Raw genomic sequence first — 20,388 nt, forward strand, 5'->3', positions numbered from 1 at the left:
GTGTGTGTGTGTGTGTGTGTGTGTGTGTGTGTCTGTGTGTGTAATTATGTAATACTCGTAGTCTCTCAATCTGTTTTATATCATTGTACACTAAATCATTATTTTTCTTCTTCTTTCTTTTGTGAGTTATTGCGCACGCATGTGTGTGTGTGTGATGTTTATTGTAAAGCTTTTTGAGCTCTCTTTTAGGGGAGGAAAGCGCTCAACGAATGTCCATTATTATTAATATTATTAAAAGCCATGAAAGGCTGTACACATCCGCATCAGAGATGACAAAGTATGATACGACAAGGAGATAACGCAGCCAGTGATGGGACAGCAGCACACACACAAAAAAAAACAAAGCCAAGAAATAAGACAGTAAAGCCATATGGCAGTACCTCCGTCAGGCCCCTGTTGGGCCAGGTAGTCCAGCATCTGGTTGAGGTTCTCTATCTCCCCCCTCTGGGCCTCCAGGATCTCGTAGAGACGCGACAGCTCTTCCTCCTGGGAGGCTGTGCACAACAACACACAACAACAACATTTTAATCGATAAAATCTTCCACTTCTTCTTCATTAGTGGGCTGCAACTCCTACGTTCACTCGTATGTACACGAGTGGGCTTTCACATGTATGACCATTTTTACACCGCCATGTAGGCAGCCATACTCTGTTTCCAGGGGTGTGCATGTTGGGTATGTTCTTGTTTCCATTACCCACCTAATGCTGACATGGATTACAGGATCTTTAACATGCGTCTGATCTGTTTGCATTCACACACGAAGGGGGTTCAGGCACTAAGCAAGGCTGCACATATGTTGACCTGGGAGATCTGAAAAATCTCCACCCTTTACCACCATGTGCCGTTACCGAGATTCGAACCTCAGACTCTCAGATTGAAAGTCCAACGCTTTAACCACTCGGCTATTGTGCCCATCTAACCAAATCAACATTGCTTACTATAGGCGCAACAGCCGTGTGGTTAAAGCATTGTACTTTCAATCTGAGGGTCCAGGGTTCGAATCCCCATCACAGCCCCTGGTGGGTCAAGAGTGGAGATATTTCCAATCTCCCAGGTCATCAGATGTGCAGACCTGATCGTCCCAGAACCCCCTTCATGTGTACATGCATGCAGAAGATTGAACACCCACACTAAAGATCCTGTAATCCATGTCAGTGTTCCGTGGGTTATGGAAACAAGAACAAACTGGGCATACATCTCCTTGAAAACAGACTGTGACTGCTTACATGGTGGGGGTAAAAACAGTCATACACATAAAAACCCACTTGTGTTCATGAGTGAACGTGGGAGTCGCAGCCCACGAACTGAAGAAGAAGAAACACTGCTGATAGTCAGGCCAACCACACAGAACTGAAAAGAGAAACACTGGTCAGAAAGAGACTGGTGTTAAAAACTTTCATTGGAATAACACCAAAAAGCCGAAATCAAAGAAAAGTAATGTTCAATCACATTACAAAATTTCAGTCAGATCATAAATTCAAAAAGTCTTCCAACAAGAACTGAAAAAGCATTAGTTTCAGACTCCCACATTTCCTGTCACAGAGTTGACAGGGGCCAGGAACGAATCACAGTTTATACTGGCAGTAAACAGAAGGTGTACAAAAAACAGCTTTCAGATGTTTGTTTGTATTTATTCATTTGTATTTATTTGTATTTCTTTTTATCACAATAGATTTCTCTGTGTGAAATTCAGGCTGCTCTCCCTAGGGAGAGCGCACCACTACTCTACAGCGCCACCCTTTTTTTTTCCTGCATGCAGTTTGTTTGTTTTTTCCTATCGAAATGGATTTTTCTACAGAATTTTGCCAGGAACAACCCTTTCATTGCCGTGGGTTCTTTCACGTGCGGTAAGTGCATGCTGCACACGGGACCTCGGTTTATTGTCTCATCCAAATGACTAGCGTCCAGACCACTGCTCAAGGTCTAGTGGAGGGGGAGAAAATACTGGCAGCTGAGACATGATTCGAACCAGCGCGCTCAGATTCTCTCGCTTCCTAGGTGGACGCGTTACCTCTAGGCCATCACTCCACAGACAAGCCAACCACAAAATGGCCATTTCAACACTCACTGATCACCTGGCTGGACCAGTCAGACATGTCTGTCACAGGAAGAAGGTGGCAAATGCTTAAAGGTGCTTATCTGCCAGCACAGGTTCTGTGAGGGTCTGTATTCAAATCTCGGTCTTGCCCTTTCTCCCAAGTCTGACTGTAGAACCAAAGTGAGCGTCTAGTCAAATGGATGAGATGATAAACGAGGTTCTGTGTCCAGCAAGCACTTGGTGCACTCAGAACAAACCCAAGGCAACCCTCTGGCAGAATTTTGTAGAAGAAATCCACTCTGACAAGTACGCAAACATATACATGCAATTAAGGTCTAAGGTGTGACTGAGCGCTTTGGGTCATGCTGCTGATCAGGAATTTGCCCAGTGGATGTGGTGTAGCGTACATGGATTTGTCCAAATGGTGTGATGCCTCCTTGAGAGACTAAAACTGAAACTTTCACAGCCAAAGAGCATCACTGACAGATCATCTGGTTGGACATGTCAGCAGCACTCAGTTCGCCCTGCAGTGCTGCCTCCCGGTCGTGCAGCGCCTGCTGCAAGGCGTCCGCCGTGTACTGTGCCTGGTCCAGGTCCTGTGCGATCACCTGGATACGCGCCTCCTGCTTCTCCTGTACACAGGTGTGCATCAACAGGTGTGTAGGTCTGTTTGTATGCACATATATGAACACATCCACACACAATTGCATGCACATGCATGCATGCACGATTCAACACACACACACACACACATACACATACATACACACACCACACAATACATACACATACTCATTTGTCTAATGTTACTTTCAATACAAAAAAATTTAAAAAAAACAAAGAGTGACCCCCCCACCCCCCTCAACTCGTCACCATACATCCCTATGCACCACCATCACATGCTCATGTGATATCATTTTTGTGAAAAGACATTAAACAGACACATGAGAAGCCCTGCACATGAATGTTCACATGTATACTTGCACATACAAATGTGCATGCACACGCTCACACACACACACACACACACACAAACACACACACACACACACATCTATACAATACACACACATACAGTATACTCATTTGTCTGTATTCACTTTCAGAGAAAAAAACACTCACCAAAAGAATGAAAACAGGCACTCCCAGAACCCACTCACACACACACACACACACACACACACGCACACACACACACACAAATACACGAACACACACACACACACACACACACACACACACGCACACACACACACACAAATACACGAACACACACACACACACACACACAAATACACGAACACACACACACACATACACACATTAAATTGCACAGAGCACACAGCACACAAATCAGCCTCTTGTCTGCAAAGAAAGAAAAAATGAAATGAAAGAACGAAGGAAAGAAAGAAAGAAAATCAAATGAAAAGGAAAGGAATGAATGAAATAAATTAAAATAAAACAGAATAGAATAAAATAAAATGAAATGAAAAGAAATTAAATAAGACAAAAATAAAATAAAATAAAATAAAATAAAATAAAATAAAACAACACCAGAACAAAAAACCAAACATCTCACACACCTCCAACAAACTGGAATTCTGGTGTTTGCAAAAAAAAAAAAAAAAGAAAAAAAGGAAACAGAAATAAACTAAACAAAAATTCTAAATACACAAAATGAAAAACAAAAAAAAAGCGCTGTCACTAACCCGCAGCAAGTCAGCCTCCTGTCGGTGTTTCTCCATCTCCTCCTCAAACTGTTTCTGCTGAGCCTTCAGCTCCTCCTGCCACTGAGCCGCTTCTGTTTCCGCCTCCATCACCTGCATGGTAGTGATAATCAATAACGATAGGGAAAGAATTTCTCAAAGTTAATCCAGACTCAATGCGCTGGCAATGGCCCATTCACACGCAACCATGCACAAAAATAACTAACCACATTGTAACAATGCACGCACTCACCCATGGGTACAAAACAGCTTAAATTAATAGTGGAGGGCAAAAAAACATGAAAAACGCCTGACAGAACAGATGAGTTTTAGCTGTGATTTGAAGAGGCAGAGTGTTGGTGGTGCTGAAGACTGAGAGGCAGCTCATTCCAGACAGCAGTGAGTGAAACGGAAACAAATAAAGACCAAGCGACACGCACACAACGTGAGCCAAACAGGCTGGAGTCGAGACAAGCAGAGATACCAGTGCTTCTGAACTCTTTCTTGGAACAGTTTGGAATCTTATATAGGCAGCTGAAGTGTGTGTGTGTGTGCATACGTGAGTGTGTGCCTGTGTAATATTTCTATTTCTCTTGAAAAATACCAGACTAAAAGAAACAGTTTGCTGACAACTTTTCTATTGCACTTGCCAAAAAAACTGAGTGAATGCTAGAAAGAATAAGAGCAAAATAACAAAAATTATGCTTATAATTCAGAACTATAAATGTACATTAAGTATAAAAATACATCATTTTTTTTTTCGTTTATTTTCTTTGTTATCTCAACTGCTTCTTCTCTTAACAACATATAACATATTTGCTGAAATTATGTGAAATTTGTTTCACATTTATAGTTAAAACAATCAGAAATTAACAGTACACTCATTTTGTTTTCAGAAAAGTATAGGTTCTGTATATTCTTAGTTTACAGTCCTCAAAGTCCAAAAACTGCATGGCAAATATGCAACAAAAGCCAGAATAATACATGGGAAAGAAGAGATCAATAGAAGTAGTCAGCACATGCCTTGATGTGCTCTGCACATGTGTGTGTGTGTGTGTGCAAATGTGTGCGAGTGAGCATGCTCATGCACAAGCACCTATGGATATGCATTTGTGTCTAAAAACTGTAATGAAGTTTGTGTATGATTTCAGATACATGTTTGTACCTTTCATGTACTATCCCCCCCAATTTACTTTGTGATCCCGGTACACTTGGTAATAAAGACATATTCTATTCTATTCTATTCTAGTAGGAGTAACAACAGTAGTAGTGGTAGCAGTAGTAGTAGCAGAAGTAGCAGAAGCAGTATCACCATCACTATCATTGTTACTCATGACCCACGCACTTTTCTGGAAGCGTCCTGGTTCTGCTGACGCATGTGTCTCTTCAACTCCATCAGCTCACGCTGAAGTTCGTCATACAGCAGTTTCTCATCAGAATCCAGGGACGATGCTCTGTCAACACTGCCATCAGAAGGGGCATACACGATGCGCACTGGTACTCCCCCCTGAAAACCAGTGCAAAGTAAGTTGATTTACTGCAGAAAAATTCCTAAAGTGTACATGATCAGTGTAAAAATAAGTCAATCCACAGAAGATAATTTCTGAAACTTGTACAATAGAAAAGCAAAATAAACACACACACACAAATAGAAATGAAAAACAGTCAACATGAGTTACCTCCTGTCAACTGACTTTTACCTAACCACTGTACTTTCTTTTTAGATATATAATTTAAATCATCGTTAACAACTGAAAAAAAGCATATACAAACATAACAACATGTTTGTTTTAAACCTACACACAGAAAAAGAAGAAAGACATTGATTACTTCATAATGTATAGTATATAATATTGTGAAGAAAAATCACAAGTTGTCATTGAAGAATCTTTCCTATATAATCACACCCAGGCTCACCAGCCACAGTACCAGTACCAGCATCAGCACCCGCACATCCACAGGAAACATCACTGTCCTGATATTTCTATCTACACACAGACCTTTGTATTTCTGGGTAGGTATTGTATTGTATTTTACTGTATTGCATTACATTGCATTGTATTATCACTCTTTGTCACAACAGATTTCTCTGTGAGAAACTGATGGCTGCTCTCCACAGGGAGAGTGCGTCGCTGAAGTGCAGCTTCACCCTTTTCTCTTTTCTGCCTGCACGTGTATTGGTTTTACGGACATAGTGGCCATCCTTTTTGCTGCAGTGGGTTCTTCTGTGTGCCCTAAGTGCACGCTACACGTGGGACCTCAATGTATTGTCTCAACTGAATGACCAGCATCCAGACCACCTCTCAGTCTAGTTGAAGGGGAGAAAATACTGCCCAGTGTGGGATCTGAAGATATCAACCCTATCCCCCCCCACCCCCACCCCTCCCACTGAGCACTGCAGCCAGGAGGTACCTCTTTCAGTTGTTTGAGTGAGGCCTGTAGTCGCTGCACCTCATCCTGAAGCCTCTTCTTCTCCTCATCGGTCTGTGGGCCACACAACACACAGCAACCAGCGTTAGCTGAGAACCAGACTGACGCATTAACACAACATGCACACATTTTGGTGCTAACTGCGTGAAAATCTATCCATATGTCAGACTTAGAATGGATATTTACACATACACATTGTTGTCATCTGCACAATACTGCATGCGTATTATCAACAGAACATAAACACTTACAACACATACATACTATTACTAATTGCACATCATTACATACATATTACTCCTAACTGCATATCAACACATACATATCATTACTAACTGCACTTTAACACAAACATATTGGTACTAACTGCACATAAACACATACATACTATTACTAACTGCTTACAAGCACATACATATCAATAACTGCACATTAACATGCATACTTAACATGCATACTATTATTAAAAACTGCACACTGACACACGCATATTGTTACTAACTGCACATCAACACATAAATATTATTAATAACTGCACACTGACACACACATATTGTTACTAACTCCACATCAACATATACAAATTGCTTCTAACTGCACAATAACACATGCGAACTGTTCCTAACTGCATCAAAACTATCTATGTATCATCATGGTTGTGTCTTGGGAACCATGAATTACAATGCACTGGCCATCATCAGTACCAATCATGGGTGGACACACACACATGTGGCACCAGAGCCCAAAGTCTGAAGCACACATGCTGTTACAGCTGTGCAAGGAATGCCAACAGGCAGGGCTGGGGACATATTTCTTGCGCGCTAGTCAGGTAAGATTCTCGCAAGACACGCTAGGATGATGCTTTGTTTTTTTCCATCTCAAGACAAGAGTAGCCAGGCTCTCGCGAGTCAGGACTAGGCAGCCCTCACAGCAACTTTGCCGCTATGCAAGAATGAAACCTACTTCCTGCCTCACATTCGTTTCTTTGCGCATGTACTCCTTAACCCCGCCATTCGCTCTCTAGCCACAAATGTGCTCGCAAATTGGAAACACATCTCAGGTGTGTTGCCACGAGCAAACACGTCTCAGGTGTGCTGCCACGAGCAAACACGTCTCAGGTGTGTTGTCAATCTGGAGCAGCTGCAAGGCACTGGAGACAATTTCCCTCTAATGCCCTCACTGCAGTTCCTAACAGAACACACCAACTACTTCTATCCTTCTGTACGACAGTCAATCATGTCCCACTATGACCATCAGAACAGCAGAGGTGGCAAGTACTGTCCCCTGACTATCTGGGCTAGAATTTTATCATAGTGGAGAGTGTCTTGCCCAAGTTTCATCCCCACTCTCTCGGCCAAGACGGTTTTTAGAACAGCTGGCGTTAGGATGGAAATACTGTTATTAACTGTATGAAGCCTATCCAAAGTTTTGTTTGTTTGGGATGTGGGTTTTTTTTTTTACTTTTCCCTTGTATCAGCCATGGACATCAGCATATGTAGTAACCAGTGTATAAGCAGAGTGAGCTTGTACTTACACACACACTCACACTCACGGACCTCCCCCCCCTCCCCTGCACCCCTCTCCCCCACACACTACCTTTTTGTTGTCAAGATTCTTCAGCTGTGTCTCAGCCTGCTTCAACTTTTCCTTCAGTGTCTGGGCTTCTGCTTCAGCCTGTAAAAACAATCATAATAATGATCATCATCATGTTGTTGATGACAAAAAATATTAACAACACTGAAAATATCATCAGTTACACTGAAGGCAATAATACTAATAACAGTAGAAGTAGTAGTAGAAGCAGAAACAACAACAACAGTATCATCATTATTATTATTATTAACAATATTAACAGCAAAAGCAACACCAACAATAACAATAATAATTATAACAACAATGATAACAACAGCAAAAACAACAGAAACAATAACAATAATAATACACACAACATACAACACAAAGCACAAACCAAAATTCATACACCACAACATACACTACAACACATAATGCTCACACACACACACACACACACACACACACACACACACACACAAACATACATACATCCTAAGATACCGGCTATATAGGAAATTTTCTATCTAAAATTACGTTTAAATAACATACTTATGGCAGGGGTCTGACATTCCTGTCCTGTGCAAACTACTATCCGCCTATGCGGAGAAAACGAAACTACGGCTGATAACCTCCCAGAAGTAGGTAACCTCCCCTTTGTCCTGCTGGCTAGCGCCCTCTTTTTCCGGCAACCATTATGACTCCTGTTCCTGTGCTCCCCATTAACATTTTTACCCGCCCATTCTTCGATGTTGAAGTCAGAAATAAAATCTACCCAAATGGGTATACCTGTTTCTGACAAACTTGTCCACCATCTCTGGTTCGACATTCTTACATTCTAATTAACATTTTTACCCGTCGGGAGTACAAAACATACGTGAAAAACTCCAAAACGGGTAAAAATGTTAATTATATATATGTAAGTTTGTCGACTATAGTAGAGGATTTTAAAATGAACTTGTCCACATTATAAAGGTGTCTAAAAAGGGATGCTTTTTGGGGCATTCCATGCACCTAGCAAGGGGCTTAGAAAGAATGGGGGATACACAAAGTGAAAGAAAAAATCGGACCGACGGGTAATTTCGAATTTACCCGTCTGTGGTACAAAACATACATGAAAACGATTGAGACGGGAATGTGTAAAAAAACACAAGTTTGTGTCAGTACTCATAATGAAACTTGTCTCGATTCTAAAGGCTGGTATGTCTGAGTTTGTGGGGCATTCCATGCATCAAGCAATAGGCTTGAAATAGAAAAATTCGTAAAGAATTCGGGAAGCTTGTCGCTGTCACATTTCCAGGAGCGGACATGCACAAACGGGACGTATAAGGCAGTTCGATAAAAAGCGGTCAGTGTACGCAATCGCCAGGTTATTTAAAGTGAAGACGGAATGAACTGTACCATGCTTCGCGAGAGGATGAAAACAGAGTGGGGGACAAGACAATAGGTTCTGATCCGAACATGAACATGCCTGAAAATAATAAAACAGCTTGCATGAAACACTCATGTGTGTGCGACGGAAAAAGAGGATGACGGCAGTCTCCTGTGGTGGGTCCGTTCTTTTCGGCCTGTTTCGTTGTACGTCCTTGCTGTATCGGTTCCGACAGCACTGACCGGGTACACGTAGAAACCGCACACCATTCCCTGTATTGCAGTGCTCAAATACGTTGCACAGAGGACTTCACATTAAAAATGAGCGGGACTGGTGGGACCTTCCTTAACAACGTGCTGTGCAGAAAAGTCACATACCGAAATAGGAAAGTGCATTTTAACGGCCGAGTCAGTGTCCGTGCTGAACTTAATTGGACACCTGTACGTCCCTTTCTCATCAGTGATGCTTGCGCCGGCTGTGAATGTTCAAGTCAGCAATTTCACGTGTGTGTGTGTGTGTGTGCCGGTGTGTGTGTGTGTGTGTGTGTGTGCCGGTGTGTGTGTGTGTGTATGTGTGTGTGTGTGTGTGTGTGTGTGCCGGTGTGTGTGTGTGTGTGTGTGTGTGTGTTGAGAACTTCATACCGTAATTGCCCGTGATGTGTGTTAGACAGCTTCTTTCCTCGACAGCACGCGTCACATACGTGTGTGCTGTGTCCTGTGTTGCATGTCAGTGTGCTACTGGCTTTCCGCGGAGAAATGAGGATGAGACATAAAATATTTAGCTGCACAGATGGCCATTCTTTCCGTACGCACACAGTTGTTCATGTTACGTTCTGAACCCATTGTCTAGTCCTCCACTCTGGTTTTCACCCTCCCGCGAAGCACGGTGCAGTTCATTCCGTCTTCACTTCAAGTACAAGATTGTGCACAGTGACCTCTTGCCTACGTCCCCTTCGTGCACATCCACTTCGGCAGACAGGACAGGTCGTGCATGTACAATCACAACATTCCTTTAACATGTGTCTGGCAGTGTACAGTGACAGCTTCATTCCGTGTTTGTGTGTCCGTATAGTTGCCAGGGCTCAGGCTGACTTCATTCCATGACTTATGATGTTGTGCGTGCCAGTGTACACTCACAAGTTCATTCCGTGATAATGTGTGTAGGGTTGACAACTTCATTCCAGGATTGTGTGTGTAGGCACTGACAACTGACTTCATTTCATGGTTTGGTGCGTGTACACTGACAATTTCATTCCGTCAAAGTGTGTGTGGGGCTCTGTGCAAAACATGTGGATTCATGTATCAGTAAGTACAATCACAAACCCTTGTGTCGTCGTGCACTTTCATTTTCAGCCTCGCATGAAGACACCACACTTCATTCCGTTTACAGTTTCGAAGTGCACAACTCAATACCTCCAAAAGCAGCACTCCATTTTTAGACACCTTTCTAATGTGGACAAGTTCATTTTAAAATTCTCTACTATAGTCGACAAACTTACATATATATAATTAACATTCTTACCCGTTTTGGAGTTTTTCACGTATGTTTTGTACTGCTGACGGGTGAAAATGTTAATTAGAATATAAGAATGTTGAACCAGAGATGGTGGACACATTCATCAGAAACAGGTATACCCATTTGGGTAGATTTTATTTCTGACTTCAACATGAAGAGTGGACAGGTAAAAATGTTAACATTGCCAAGATACCCACCTTGCTTTTCACCTTCTTGGCTTCCTCGACTTCACGAAGGCTTTTGTTCAGCTTATCCTGGGCAGTCTGATAGATCTCCTTGAAGGAGGCTCCAACAAAGTCATCCTTGTTCATGGGGTCTGCCGGACTCTGCAGCATTTAATAATAATAATAATAATAATAATAAAGATAACAATTAAGCAGCATTTAATACTACTACTACTACTACTACTAATAATAATAATAATAACAATAATACATACTAAAGATAACAATAATTATAATGATAATATTGATGATGGTGGTGGTGATGACAATAATAACAACAGCAGTAATGAACGCCATTTTTGTACACTGCATTTCTGTAAGAAAAGTTAAACCCCATGCACTGACAACTGCCCATCCATAGGCAGCCACACCAGAACATGACTGACCACACTCAACCACACACACACACAACTATGAGCAGAAAACAGCTGGAGGGAAAAAAATCACAAAAAACATGCTGCAAAACAGATGAGTTTTTAGCTGGGACTTGAACAGTGGGAGTGTTGGTTGGTGCCACTGAGATGAAATAGATTGTTGTATTGCACTATATTGTATTGCATTGCATTGCACTGCATTGTGTTGCATTGTATTGTATTGTATTGCACTGCATTGTATCGTATTGTATTGTATCATATTGCACTGCATTATATTTTATTGTATTTCATTGTATCGTATTGTGTAGTGTCATCTCGTATCATATCGTATTGTATTGTATTGTATCGTATTGCATTGCATTATATTTTATTGTATTATATTGTATCGTATTGTGTAGTGTCATATTGTATCATATCGTATCATATCCTATTGTATTGTATTACTCTTTGTCACAACATATTTCTCTGTGTGAAATTCAAACTGCTCTCCCCCATGGACATAGCATTGCTACTGTGCAGCTTTGCCCTTTTCTTTTTCTTTTTTTTTTTCTGACTGGAGTAAAAATGAAAGAAGGGAAGAGCCAGAAGAGAGAGAAGAAAGAAAGGAAGACAGAAAGACAGAAAAGAAAAAGCAAAGAAAGGAAGGACGACTTTCATCTAATGTCCCAAGACATATACTGCTAATTGTAGATGAAAAAAGAAAGAGAGAGAAAAAAAGAAAGATAAAAGAAAATAAGAAAGTGAAAGAAGAGAAAAGAAAAGAAAAAGAAAAGAAAAAGAAAGGAAAAGAAGAGAAAGAAAAAGAAACACACACACAAAAAACACAAGAAGTTGAAGGGGGAGGGGGGCAGAAAGTTCTGAGAATTCTTTAAATCTTATTACTTTTTAGTTCATCTTATCACCATACACACGTTTTTCTTTGCACAGACCTTGTTGGTTTTGAAGTCGTGGGTGAACTTGCGCAGACGCTTTTTGAGTTCGCTGGGCTTGAAGCCGCTGTCATCGTCCTGCTGGTGCCTCTGCTGTAGATCCTCCATCTGGTCCCTCAGTGACGTGTTCAGCGCCTGCAGCACACACACCCAGGGACACGTGGAAAAGGAGATGGGTGGACAGTAGTTTGTTGCTTTTTCAAGCGACAAGAGGATACCTATTTCTCCGTTTTTGGTTTTTGACCAGGCTGCCTTAAAACGAGTGAGAAGAAGAAAACTGAGATGCCTTGTGTTCTTCAGAGTCTTGTTGTGGTTGAATCATGCGTGTGCACACACACACACACACACACACACACACACTCTCTCTCTCTCTCTCACAAACACACCCACACTCGCATACACACACACACACATATTCGCGTATGCACACACACACACACACACACTCACATACACACACATTCACATACACATATACAAACACAACACACACATTTTCTCTCTGTCTCTCTCTCCCTCTCTCTCTCTATCTCATACACACACACTCTCTCTCTCTCTCTCGCCCTCTCTCACACACCCCTTCAACACACTCCCCCCCCCCCCCCAACAACCTCCCCTGTCACACACACACTCTCTCTCTCTCTAACATATGCACACCCACCCACACACACTTTCTCTCTCTTTCTCTCCCCCTCCCCTCCTCCACATGCACACTCTCTCTCTCTCTCACATACCCACACCATCCCACCCACCCACACTTGCTCTCCCTTTCTCTCCCCCCACACCCCTACACACTCTATCTCTCTCTGACATACCCACACCCACCCACATACACTCTCTTTCTCTCCCCCCCCCCCCAACCACACTCTCTCTCTCTCTCTCCCTCTCTTTCACATACTCACACCCACCGACACACACACTCTCTCTCTTTCTCTCTCCACCACACCCCCCCACCCACACTCTCTCTCACATACACACCCACAACTCCCGCCCCACACACACACTTTTCCACCACACAGACGCACTCTCTCTCACACACACACACACACACATACACACACACACATACACACGCACGCATGCACACACACACACACACACACAAACATACCTCCACCCCCACACCTCCCCCCACACACATTCTCTCTCTCTCTCACCCCCACGCACACACCCCACTCCTTCCCCCACCCCATCACCCCGCCCACACCCACCTTTGCAGCCTCGAGCTGAGCGAGGATTTTCTTGGCTTCCAGGTCCTGTCTGTTAGCGTCCTGCACGCGCTGCGTCATCTTCTCCAGCCTCTCTCTCTCCGTCTGCAGCTGTCGCTCCATCGCTGCTCTCTCCGCCTGGCCAGGGGTCGTCACAGTGAGGTCATCGTCAGCACAATGACCACCATGACCATTATCATGATCATCATCATGACGATACTACCACTACTATTAAAATGAATAATATTAACAATGATGATAACAATAATAATAATAATATAATGATAATGATGATACTCACTACTATGAATAATGATAACATAACAACAAGAATAACAACAACAACAACAGTAACAATGATAACAAATAATTATGATAATGATGATGATGATATAACAAGAGTAAGAAAATGAAGAAGAAAAAGAATAATATAACAACAAGAATAATAATAAAAACAACAACAGTAACAATGATAACAAATAATTATGATGATGATGATGTTGATGATATAACAAGAGTAAGAAAATGAAGAAGAAAAAGAACAGCATCAACCAATAACAACCATAATAACAATAATGACAATAATAACAGTAATGAACCTGAGAACAATAACAACAACAACAACAATAATAATAATGATAATGATGATGGTGGTGATAGTAATGATGACGATGATGATCATGATAACAATGATAACAACAACAACAATAAAAAAATTGATAATGATTAGGCTTTTCTTTAGCACTATTTGAATAGTTCCTTCTCCTTCTTCAGAGACATAAAGTTGAATGTAGAGATTTGATGAAGCGAAACAGAACTATGAATGTCTTGTGTTCATGATAAAAAAAAAACAACAACAAAATGAAAGAGAATATGACAAACAAACAGAACTTAAACATTTTGTGTGAAAGATAGTAAAAAAAACACAAAAAAAACCACAACAAACATGACAATCAAACAGAACTGTGTCTCTGTATCTTTTGTGTGAATAATAACACAAAAAAAAAACAACCATGAGAATCAAACAAAATTGTGTATGTTTTGTGTGAATGATAGCAAAAAGAAAAAAACAACAAAAAAAACAACAAAAAAACATGACACTCAAACAGAACTGTGTCTGAGTGTTTTGTGTGAATTATAACAAAACCAAATAAAAAAAGATGACAAACAAACAGAACTGCATGTGTTGTGTGAATGATAACAAACACACACACAAAAAAACATGACAAGCAAACAGAACTGTGTATACTTTGTGTGAATGATAACACATTCACAAAAACAAAAGACAAACAGAACATGTATGTTTTGTGTGAACGATATCTAAAAAAAACAAAAACAAAAAAACAACTACATAAAAACATGAAAAACTAAAAGAAGTATGCATGTTTTTGTGTGAATGATAACCCCAAAAAATGACAAATAAACAGAATGTTGTCTCTCTGTGCGTGTGGTTTTGTGTGAATGATAACCCCAAAAATGACAAATAAACAGAATGTTGTCTCTCTGTGCGTGTGGTTTTGTGTGAATGATAACCCCCAAAAATGACAAATAAACAGAATGTTGTCTCTCTGTGCGTGTGGTTTTGTGTGAATGATAACCCCAAAAATGACAAATAAACAGAATGTTGTCTCTCTGTGCATGTGGTTTTGTGTGAATGATAACCCAAAAAATGACAAATAAACAGAATGTTGTCTCTCTGTGCGTGTGGTTTTGTGTGAATGATAACCCCCAAAAATGACAAATAAACAGAATGTTGTCTCTCTGTGCGTGTGGTTTTGTGTGAATGATAACCCCAAAAATGACAAATAAACAGAATGTTGTCTCTCTGTGCATGTGGTTTTGTGTGAATGATAACCCAAAAAATGACAAATAAACAGAATGTTGTCTCTCTGTGCGTGAGGTTTTGTGTGAATGATAACCCCAAAAATGACAAATAAACAGAATGTTGTCTCTCTGTGCGTGTGGTTTTGTGTGAATGATAACCCCAAAAAATGACAAATAAACAGAATGTTGTCTCTCTGTGCGTGTGGTTCTGTGTGAATGATAACCCCAAAAAATGACAAACACAATGTTGTCTCTCTGTGCGTGGGTTTTGTGTGAATGATAACCCCAAAAAATGACAAACAGAATGTTGTCTCTCTGTGCGTGTGGTTCTGTGTGAATGCCAACAACAACCAAACCCATGGCCGTCACCTGTCCTTTCTTCTCCGCCTCGGCCAGGGCCTTGTTCAGACGCTTCACTTTTTCCTCCGCTTCCTCCAGGCGACTCTGAACCTCCATGTCTTTTTGCCGCGATCTGTGCAGGTCCTCCTGCAGACTGGTGCTGGCGTTGTGCGTCTTGCTCAGCTCGCGCTCCGCCTCTTCCAGTTGCTGGGGGGATGGATGGGACGAGAGGACAGTTTCAGTTTCAGTTTCGAGGTGTGAGGGCATGCGGACAGATTTGTATATGATAAACCACATCTGCTGTAAATAAGACTTCTTTTTTTTTAAGGCAGCAGCAAATACCTGACCTTCATAAAAAGTCAAATGCATTGATAAAACAAACCGTGATAAAACAGAAACAAAGTAAAATGACAAAAACAAAAGGAAACACATTAAAGTAAGTGGGGGAAAAAATAAAATAAAAGTAAAATGAAATAAAATCACATGAAAATAGACTGAGATAAGGAAAATAAATTAATGAAATAACCGAAAATGAAACAAAGACATGAGAAAAGAGAAATAAAGTGTAGTAAAGTGTAAATGAAATACACAAAAAAAAGATGACAAGCCATGAGACAGGTATCAATGCAGAAAAGAATACTGTGTTGAGATCTACCTGACTCAGGGTTCAGAACACAATTCAAAGTCACCATTGGGAAAACAAGCAAAATAAATCCAAAAGCAACATAATATCTCAAGGTTGGAAATTTCCTAATGGCAAATGAAGATTTATTCAGGGAAAAATATGCATATTAGATGGCTGCTTTCCACTAGCAGAGACACCTCGTCAGCAGTATGCAGTCTAATTTCTTTGGGTTTTTTCACCCTCATCCTGGTGAAGAGAACTTCAAAATCAAATCAATCAAAAACCCTCATGCTGTTTAACACTTTGTACCATGAGTACTGCTCTATCCTAAATACCCAGTTACTTCCCTTGGACTGAGCATGGCCGTGTCTGTACTGAGTGGGCACGTTCAGTTTCACTTTCTCAGCAAGCTGCATTCTCATTCAGCTCTGTCAGCTTGTTGTCTTCGGCCTCTACTGGCTTGCCAGTGTTTTCACAGGGATTAAGCGTGTTTCTGAAGATGTTGTGTGCATTTTATGTGTATGGTTTTGACAGTGCAGTCAGCTGTTGTAGGGCTGGTCCACAGCAGATGCAGTGATGAAATACAAAGTGTTAAATTCTGACTTAATCCGATTGACACTGACATGGATATTCATATTTACACAGCACATATCCATGGTCAGAGACCAAGCTCTAAGCACTTAGCAAACACTGGGTCATTTGCACAACAGGCTGCCTGCCTGGGCAGAACTGACTGATAGCTGCCTTTCGGCGCAACATCATTCGTTTTCTGTGTTATTCAGTCGGGCTTATGTCATGCACACACATGTACATCAGAGTGGATTTTACAAGTAAAATTAGGCACAGACAACGTTCTTGTTGCCGTGGGTTTTTTTTTACATGCACTCAGTGCATGCTACAAAAGAGACCTCAGCAAATCATCTCATCAAAATGGCTAGCATCCAGACCAACACTCTTGGTCTAGAGGAGGGGGAGGGGGAGGGGGGGAATTCTGGCAAGTGTGGGATTAGATCCCTTAAACTCAGACCCTCTCGCTGACTGGGTGGATGAGTTACCACAAGGCCATCCCTCTCCACACCGCCACCTGGCCCACACCCACCTTCTGCAGCACCTTGGCGTTCTGAGCCTCCGAGTCCAGGATGGCCAGCTCTGCCTCCAGACGACGGATCTTCTCCTCCAGAGCCACCTTCTCCTCCAGGAGCAGCTGAAACTCCTGCCGATGCTGCATGCTCTGACCCTTCACCCCCTCCAGGTAACCCTGGAGACCGCTGACGATGTCGTCCAGCTCAGATTTCAGCGACTCGTTCTGCTCAATTTGATCTGTCAGCAAAGATATTGTTAAGGTGATCAAAATCAATAATACCAAAAAAAACAAAAAAAACCCCAAAACATAATAGCGGTATTATCTAGTCTAGCTCAGATTTCAGCAACTTGTTCTGCTCAATTTGATCTGTCAGCAAAGATGTTGTGATGAAGATCAAAATCAATAACACCAAAAAAAATAATAGTGGTCTAACAGATTTCAGGGACTCATTCTGCTCAATTTGATCGGTCAACAAAACAAAATCAATTGTGATGATGATCAAAATCAATAAAATTAAAAAAAATTTTTTTAGAGCCATACTAGTCTAGCTCGGATTTCAGCGACTCGTACTGTTGAATCTGATCTGTCAGCAAAGGTATTGTAATAATGATCAAAATCAATAAAACCAAAAATAAACTAGTGGTACTATCTAGCCTAGCTTGGATTTCTGTGACTCTTGATCTGTCAGCGAAGATATTGTGGTGATGATAAAAATCAATAAAACCAAAAAATAAATAACAGTACTATCTAGTCTAGCTCGGATTTCAGCAACTCTTTCTGTTCAATTTGATCTGTCATCAAAGATATTGTGACGATGATCAAAATCATTAACACCAAAAAAATAACAGCAGTACTGTTTACTTTTGCTTAAATTTCAGACTTGTTATGACTGATCTACTACAAAAATAGTGACAATGATAAAAATAAAAAATAGCAAAGGTAATAGCAGTACTATTCCATTTAGCTCAGACTTTATAGCAGTACTATTTTGTTTAGCTCAGACTTAACTCACTCCGGACGATGGAGCGCTATAGTGTTCCTGACGTGAGGTAGCGTTTCGGACAACAGAACGCTATAGCAGTTTCCACAATTAAAATTTTTCCATGTTTTCCTTATGAGGTAGCATAAAAAGCGCAGCTACACCGGGCATTGCAAGCGTGTCAAGGGCCAAATGGAAAGTTTATTTGTGAGGTTCCGTAACTATACACTCGCTAGCCAGCCACTGATCTTGGTACACCACATGACAAACTAATCTGCATACATATTGAAAATGGCATCACAGGCGATACAAGTGGAAATTTTTGGAGCAAACTAGATCACGACAGCAGCTTTGTACTGCTGCTGAAGTGATTGAAATGCTTCAAGCTGAAGCTCTGACATCGACAAGGATGATGAAGACGTCAAATCAAGTATCTGAAGAAAGCTACCAGCAAGAAGTTACTGACAGTGACTCAGCTTCTGAGGGCTGTGAAGAGAGTGAGAGGGGTGGGCGTACACATGACGTGAGCGGGTCAAGTAAAGGGAGTTTCATTCAGTTACTTTGTGTTTTGTATTTTTTGTGATTTTTTTCCTAATCCAAACAATGGGTTGACTGCAGGGATAAGCAAAGGAGAAAACTATTTGTCCAGAGTGAGTTAATAGCAGTACAATTTTGTTTAGTTCAGACTTAATAGCAGTACTATTTTAATTTAGCTCAGATTTAAAATTCCTGTACACTTTCTTTTTGATTTCATCTATTAAAAAAACAATAATTCTAAAAAGCAGTAACAACAAGGACAATAGTAACACTATTTTGTTTGAATCAGATTTTGTTGACAAGTTTTTTTTCAATTTTATGTTTAAAAAAGACATTAATAGCAATACCCACAGCAGCACTACAACCGCTGCTACCACTACTAATATATGTTATTTCTGCTACTACTACTACAATAGCCACTGCTATTCCCATTACCAGTAACACAGCTGATGATGCTGAAGATGATTAAAGCTGAGTAAAGAAGCAACAAAACAACGGAAAATGTAGTACTAAAAATGCACAACATTCAAAGACAAAGAAACAACAAAAACGGCGCACAAACCTCCGGTCAGCTGCTCTTCAAGACGCTTGATTTCATTGGTTTCCTTGGCGATAGACTGCAAGGTGGTTTCCAGGTCATGCTGCATCTGTCCGTACGCCAAGTGATCTTCGTTGATCTGCTGTTCGCAGCTTGACAGTTCTTTCTGCTTCTGATGCTGTTGGAATGGGGAAAAGAAAGATAATTCAGTTATGTCATTCTCTTTCCAGGCCCCGTCCTCTTGGAATAAGCTCCCTCTTTCCCTCCGCAGTTCGGTTTCTCTGTCATCCTTCAAATCTTCTCTTAAAACTACTCTTTTCACATCCTGATTGGCATCTCTATTTCATTCCTCTCCAGTTTGTGTGTCCCTTCTGCGTGTGCGTCTGTTGTGTGCGTGATAAGAGAATGGCAGAATCGTGGTGGAAGTGGTGAATGACCCTTGATGCCTGTGCTGTTTCATCCCAGTATACTTGTCCTATATGTGACCCTCCACCACGAAATGAGTCGCTTTGCACCAGAGGTCGATTTTTAGTTATTGGTATATCATAAATCTGCAATAAATGACCTTTACAGCGAAAAAAAAAGTTTGTAAATTGGATGATTCTGTGAAAAGTTATTGTGATTTGAAGTTCTAAAGTCGCGAAAGTAACGAACTGAGAAATCAAGGCCGAAAAGTTTTGGAACATGTTCATAGCAACCACATACTTCTAAGCAAGATATGTTCATGAAATTTGGCACACACATACTTAGTGGCAATATCCACAATTGCACAAAGTTTGAAAGAAAAATATTGAGTGTATTTGATTTTATTCAAATAAGAATTTTCTAAATTTTTTTGGAAAGAATTGCAACTGAAGTATTAGTATACTTACTTTTTAATCAGCTCAACATGACTAAAAACCTTCCAGTTTTAAGATCAGTTTTGTTGTGGTGTTGTTTGTGGTCCAATTACTATGAAACTTTTGCTTTGTATAGTATGTGTACTAAAATTTATGCCAGATTAGAGGTAAAAAATGCTAAATCATGATGCTGAATCATGTAATTGTTGTAATTCAATGTGCTCACTGGCTTAGTGTGTTTGTGATATTACCAT

The 20,388-nt window shown here is 40.9% G+C and overlaps 1 protein-coding gene across 7 annotated transcripts in view; it reads right to left on the bottom strand.

Annotated features, from left to right (window-relative positions):
• Positions 1-20,388, bottom strand: part of LOC143276269 (uncharacterized) — a 143,041-nt gene that overhangs the window by 93,950 nt on the left and 28,703 nt on the right. For all 7 annotated transcript variants that reach the window (XM_076580762.1, XM_076580761.1, XM_076580766.1 and 4 more), the window contains exons 11-22: positions 19,320-19,473; positions 17,257-17,477; positions 15,563-15,739; positions 13,373-13,507; positions 12,162-12,296; positions 10,832-10,960; positions 7,772-7,849; positions 6,158-6,229; positions 5,091-5,252; positions 3,749-3,859; positions 2,524-2,671; positions 381-494 (exon numbers count right to left, since the gene is read on the bottom strand). In XM_076580762.1, coding sequence (XP_076436877.1) covers positions 381-494; positions 2,524-2,671; positions 3,749-3,859; positions 5,091-5,252; positions 6,158-6,229; positions 7,772-7,849; positions 10,832-10,960; positions 12,162-12,296; positions 13,373-13,507; positions 15,563-15,739; positions 17,257-17,477; positions 19,320-19,473 — 1,636 coding nt within the window. The remainder of the gene's footprint in view (positions 1-380; positions 495-2,523; positions 2,672-3,748; positions 3,860-5,090; positions 5,253-6,157; positions 6,230-7,771; positions 7,850-10,831; positions 10,961-12,161; positions 12,297-13,372; positions 13,508-15,562; positions 15,740-17,256; positions 17,478-19,319; positions 19,474-20,388) is intronic.

Source organism: Babylonia areolata, chromosome 31 (genome assembly GCF_041734735.1).
Source record: "Babylonia areolata isolate BAREFJ2019XMU chromosome 31, ASM4173473v1, whole genome shotgun sequence".
Taxonomy (NCBI): domain Eukaryota; kingdom Metazoa; phylum Mollusca; class Gastropoda; order Neogastropoda; family Buccinidae; genus Babylonia; species Babylonia areolata.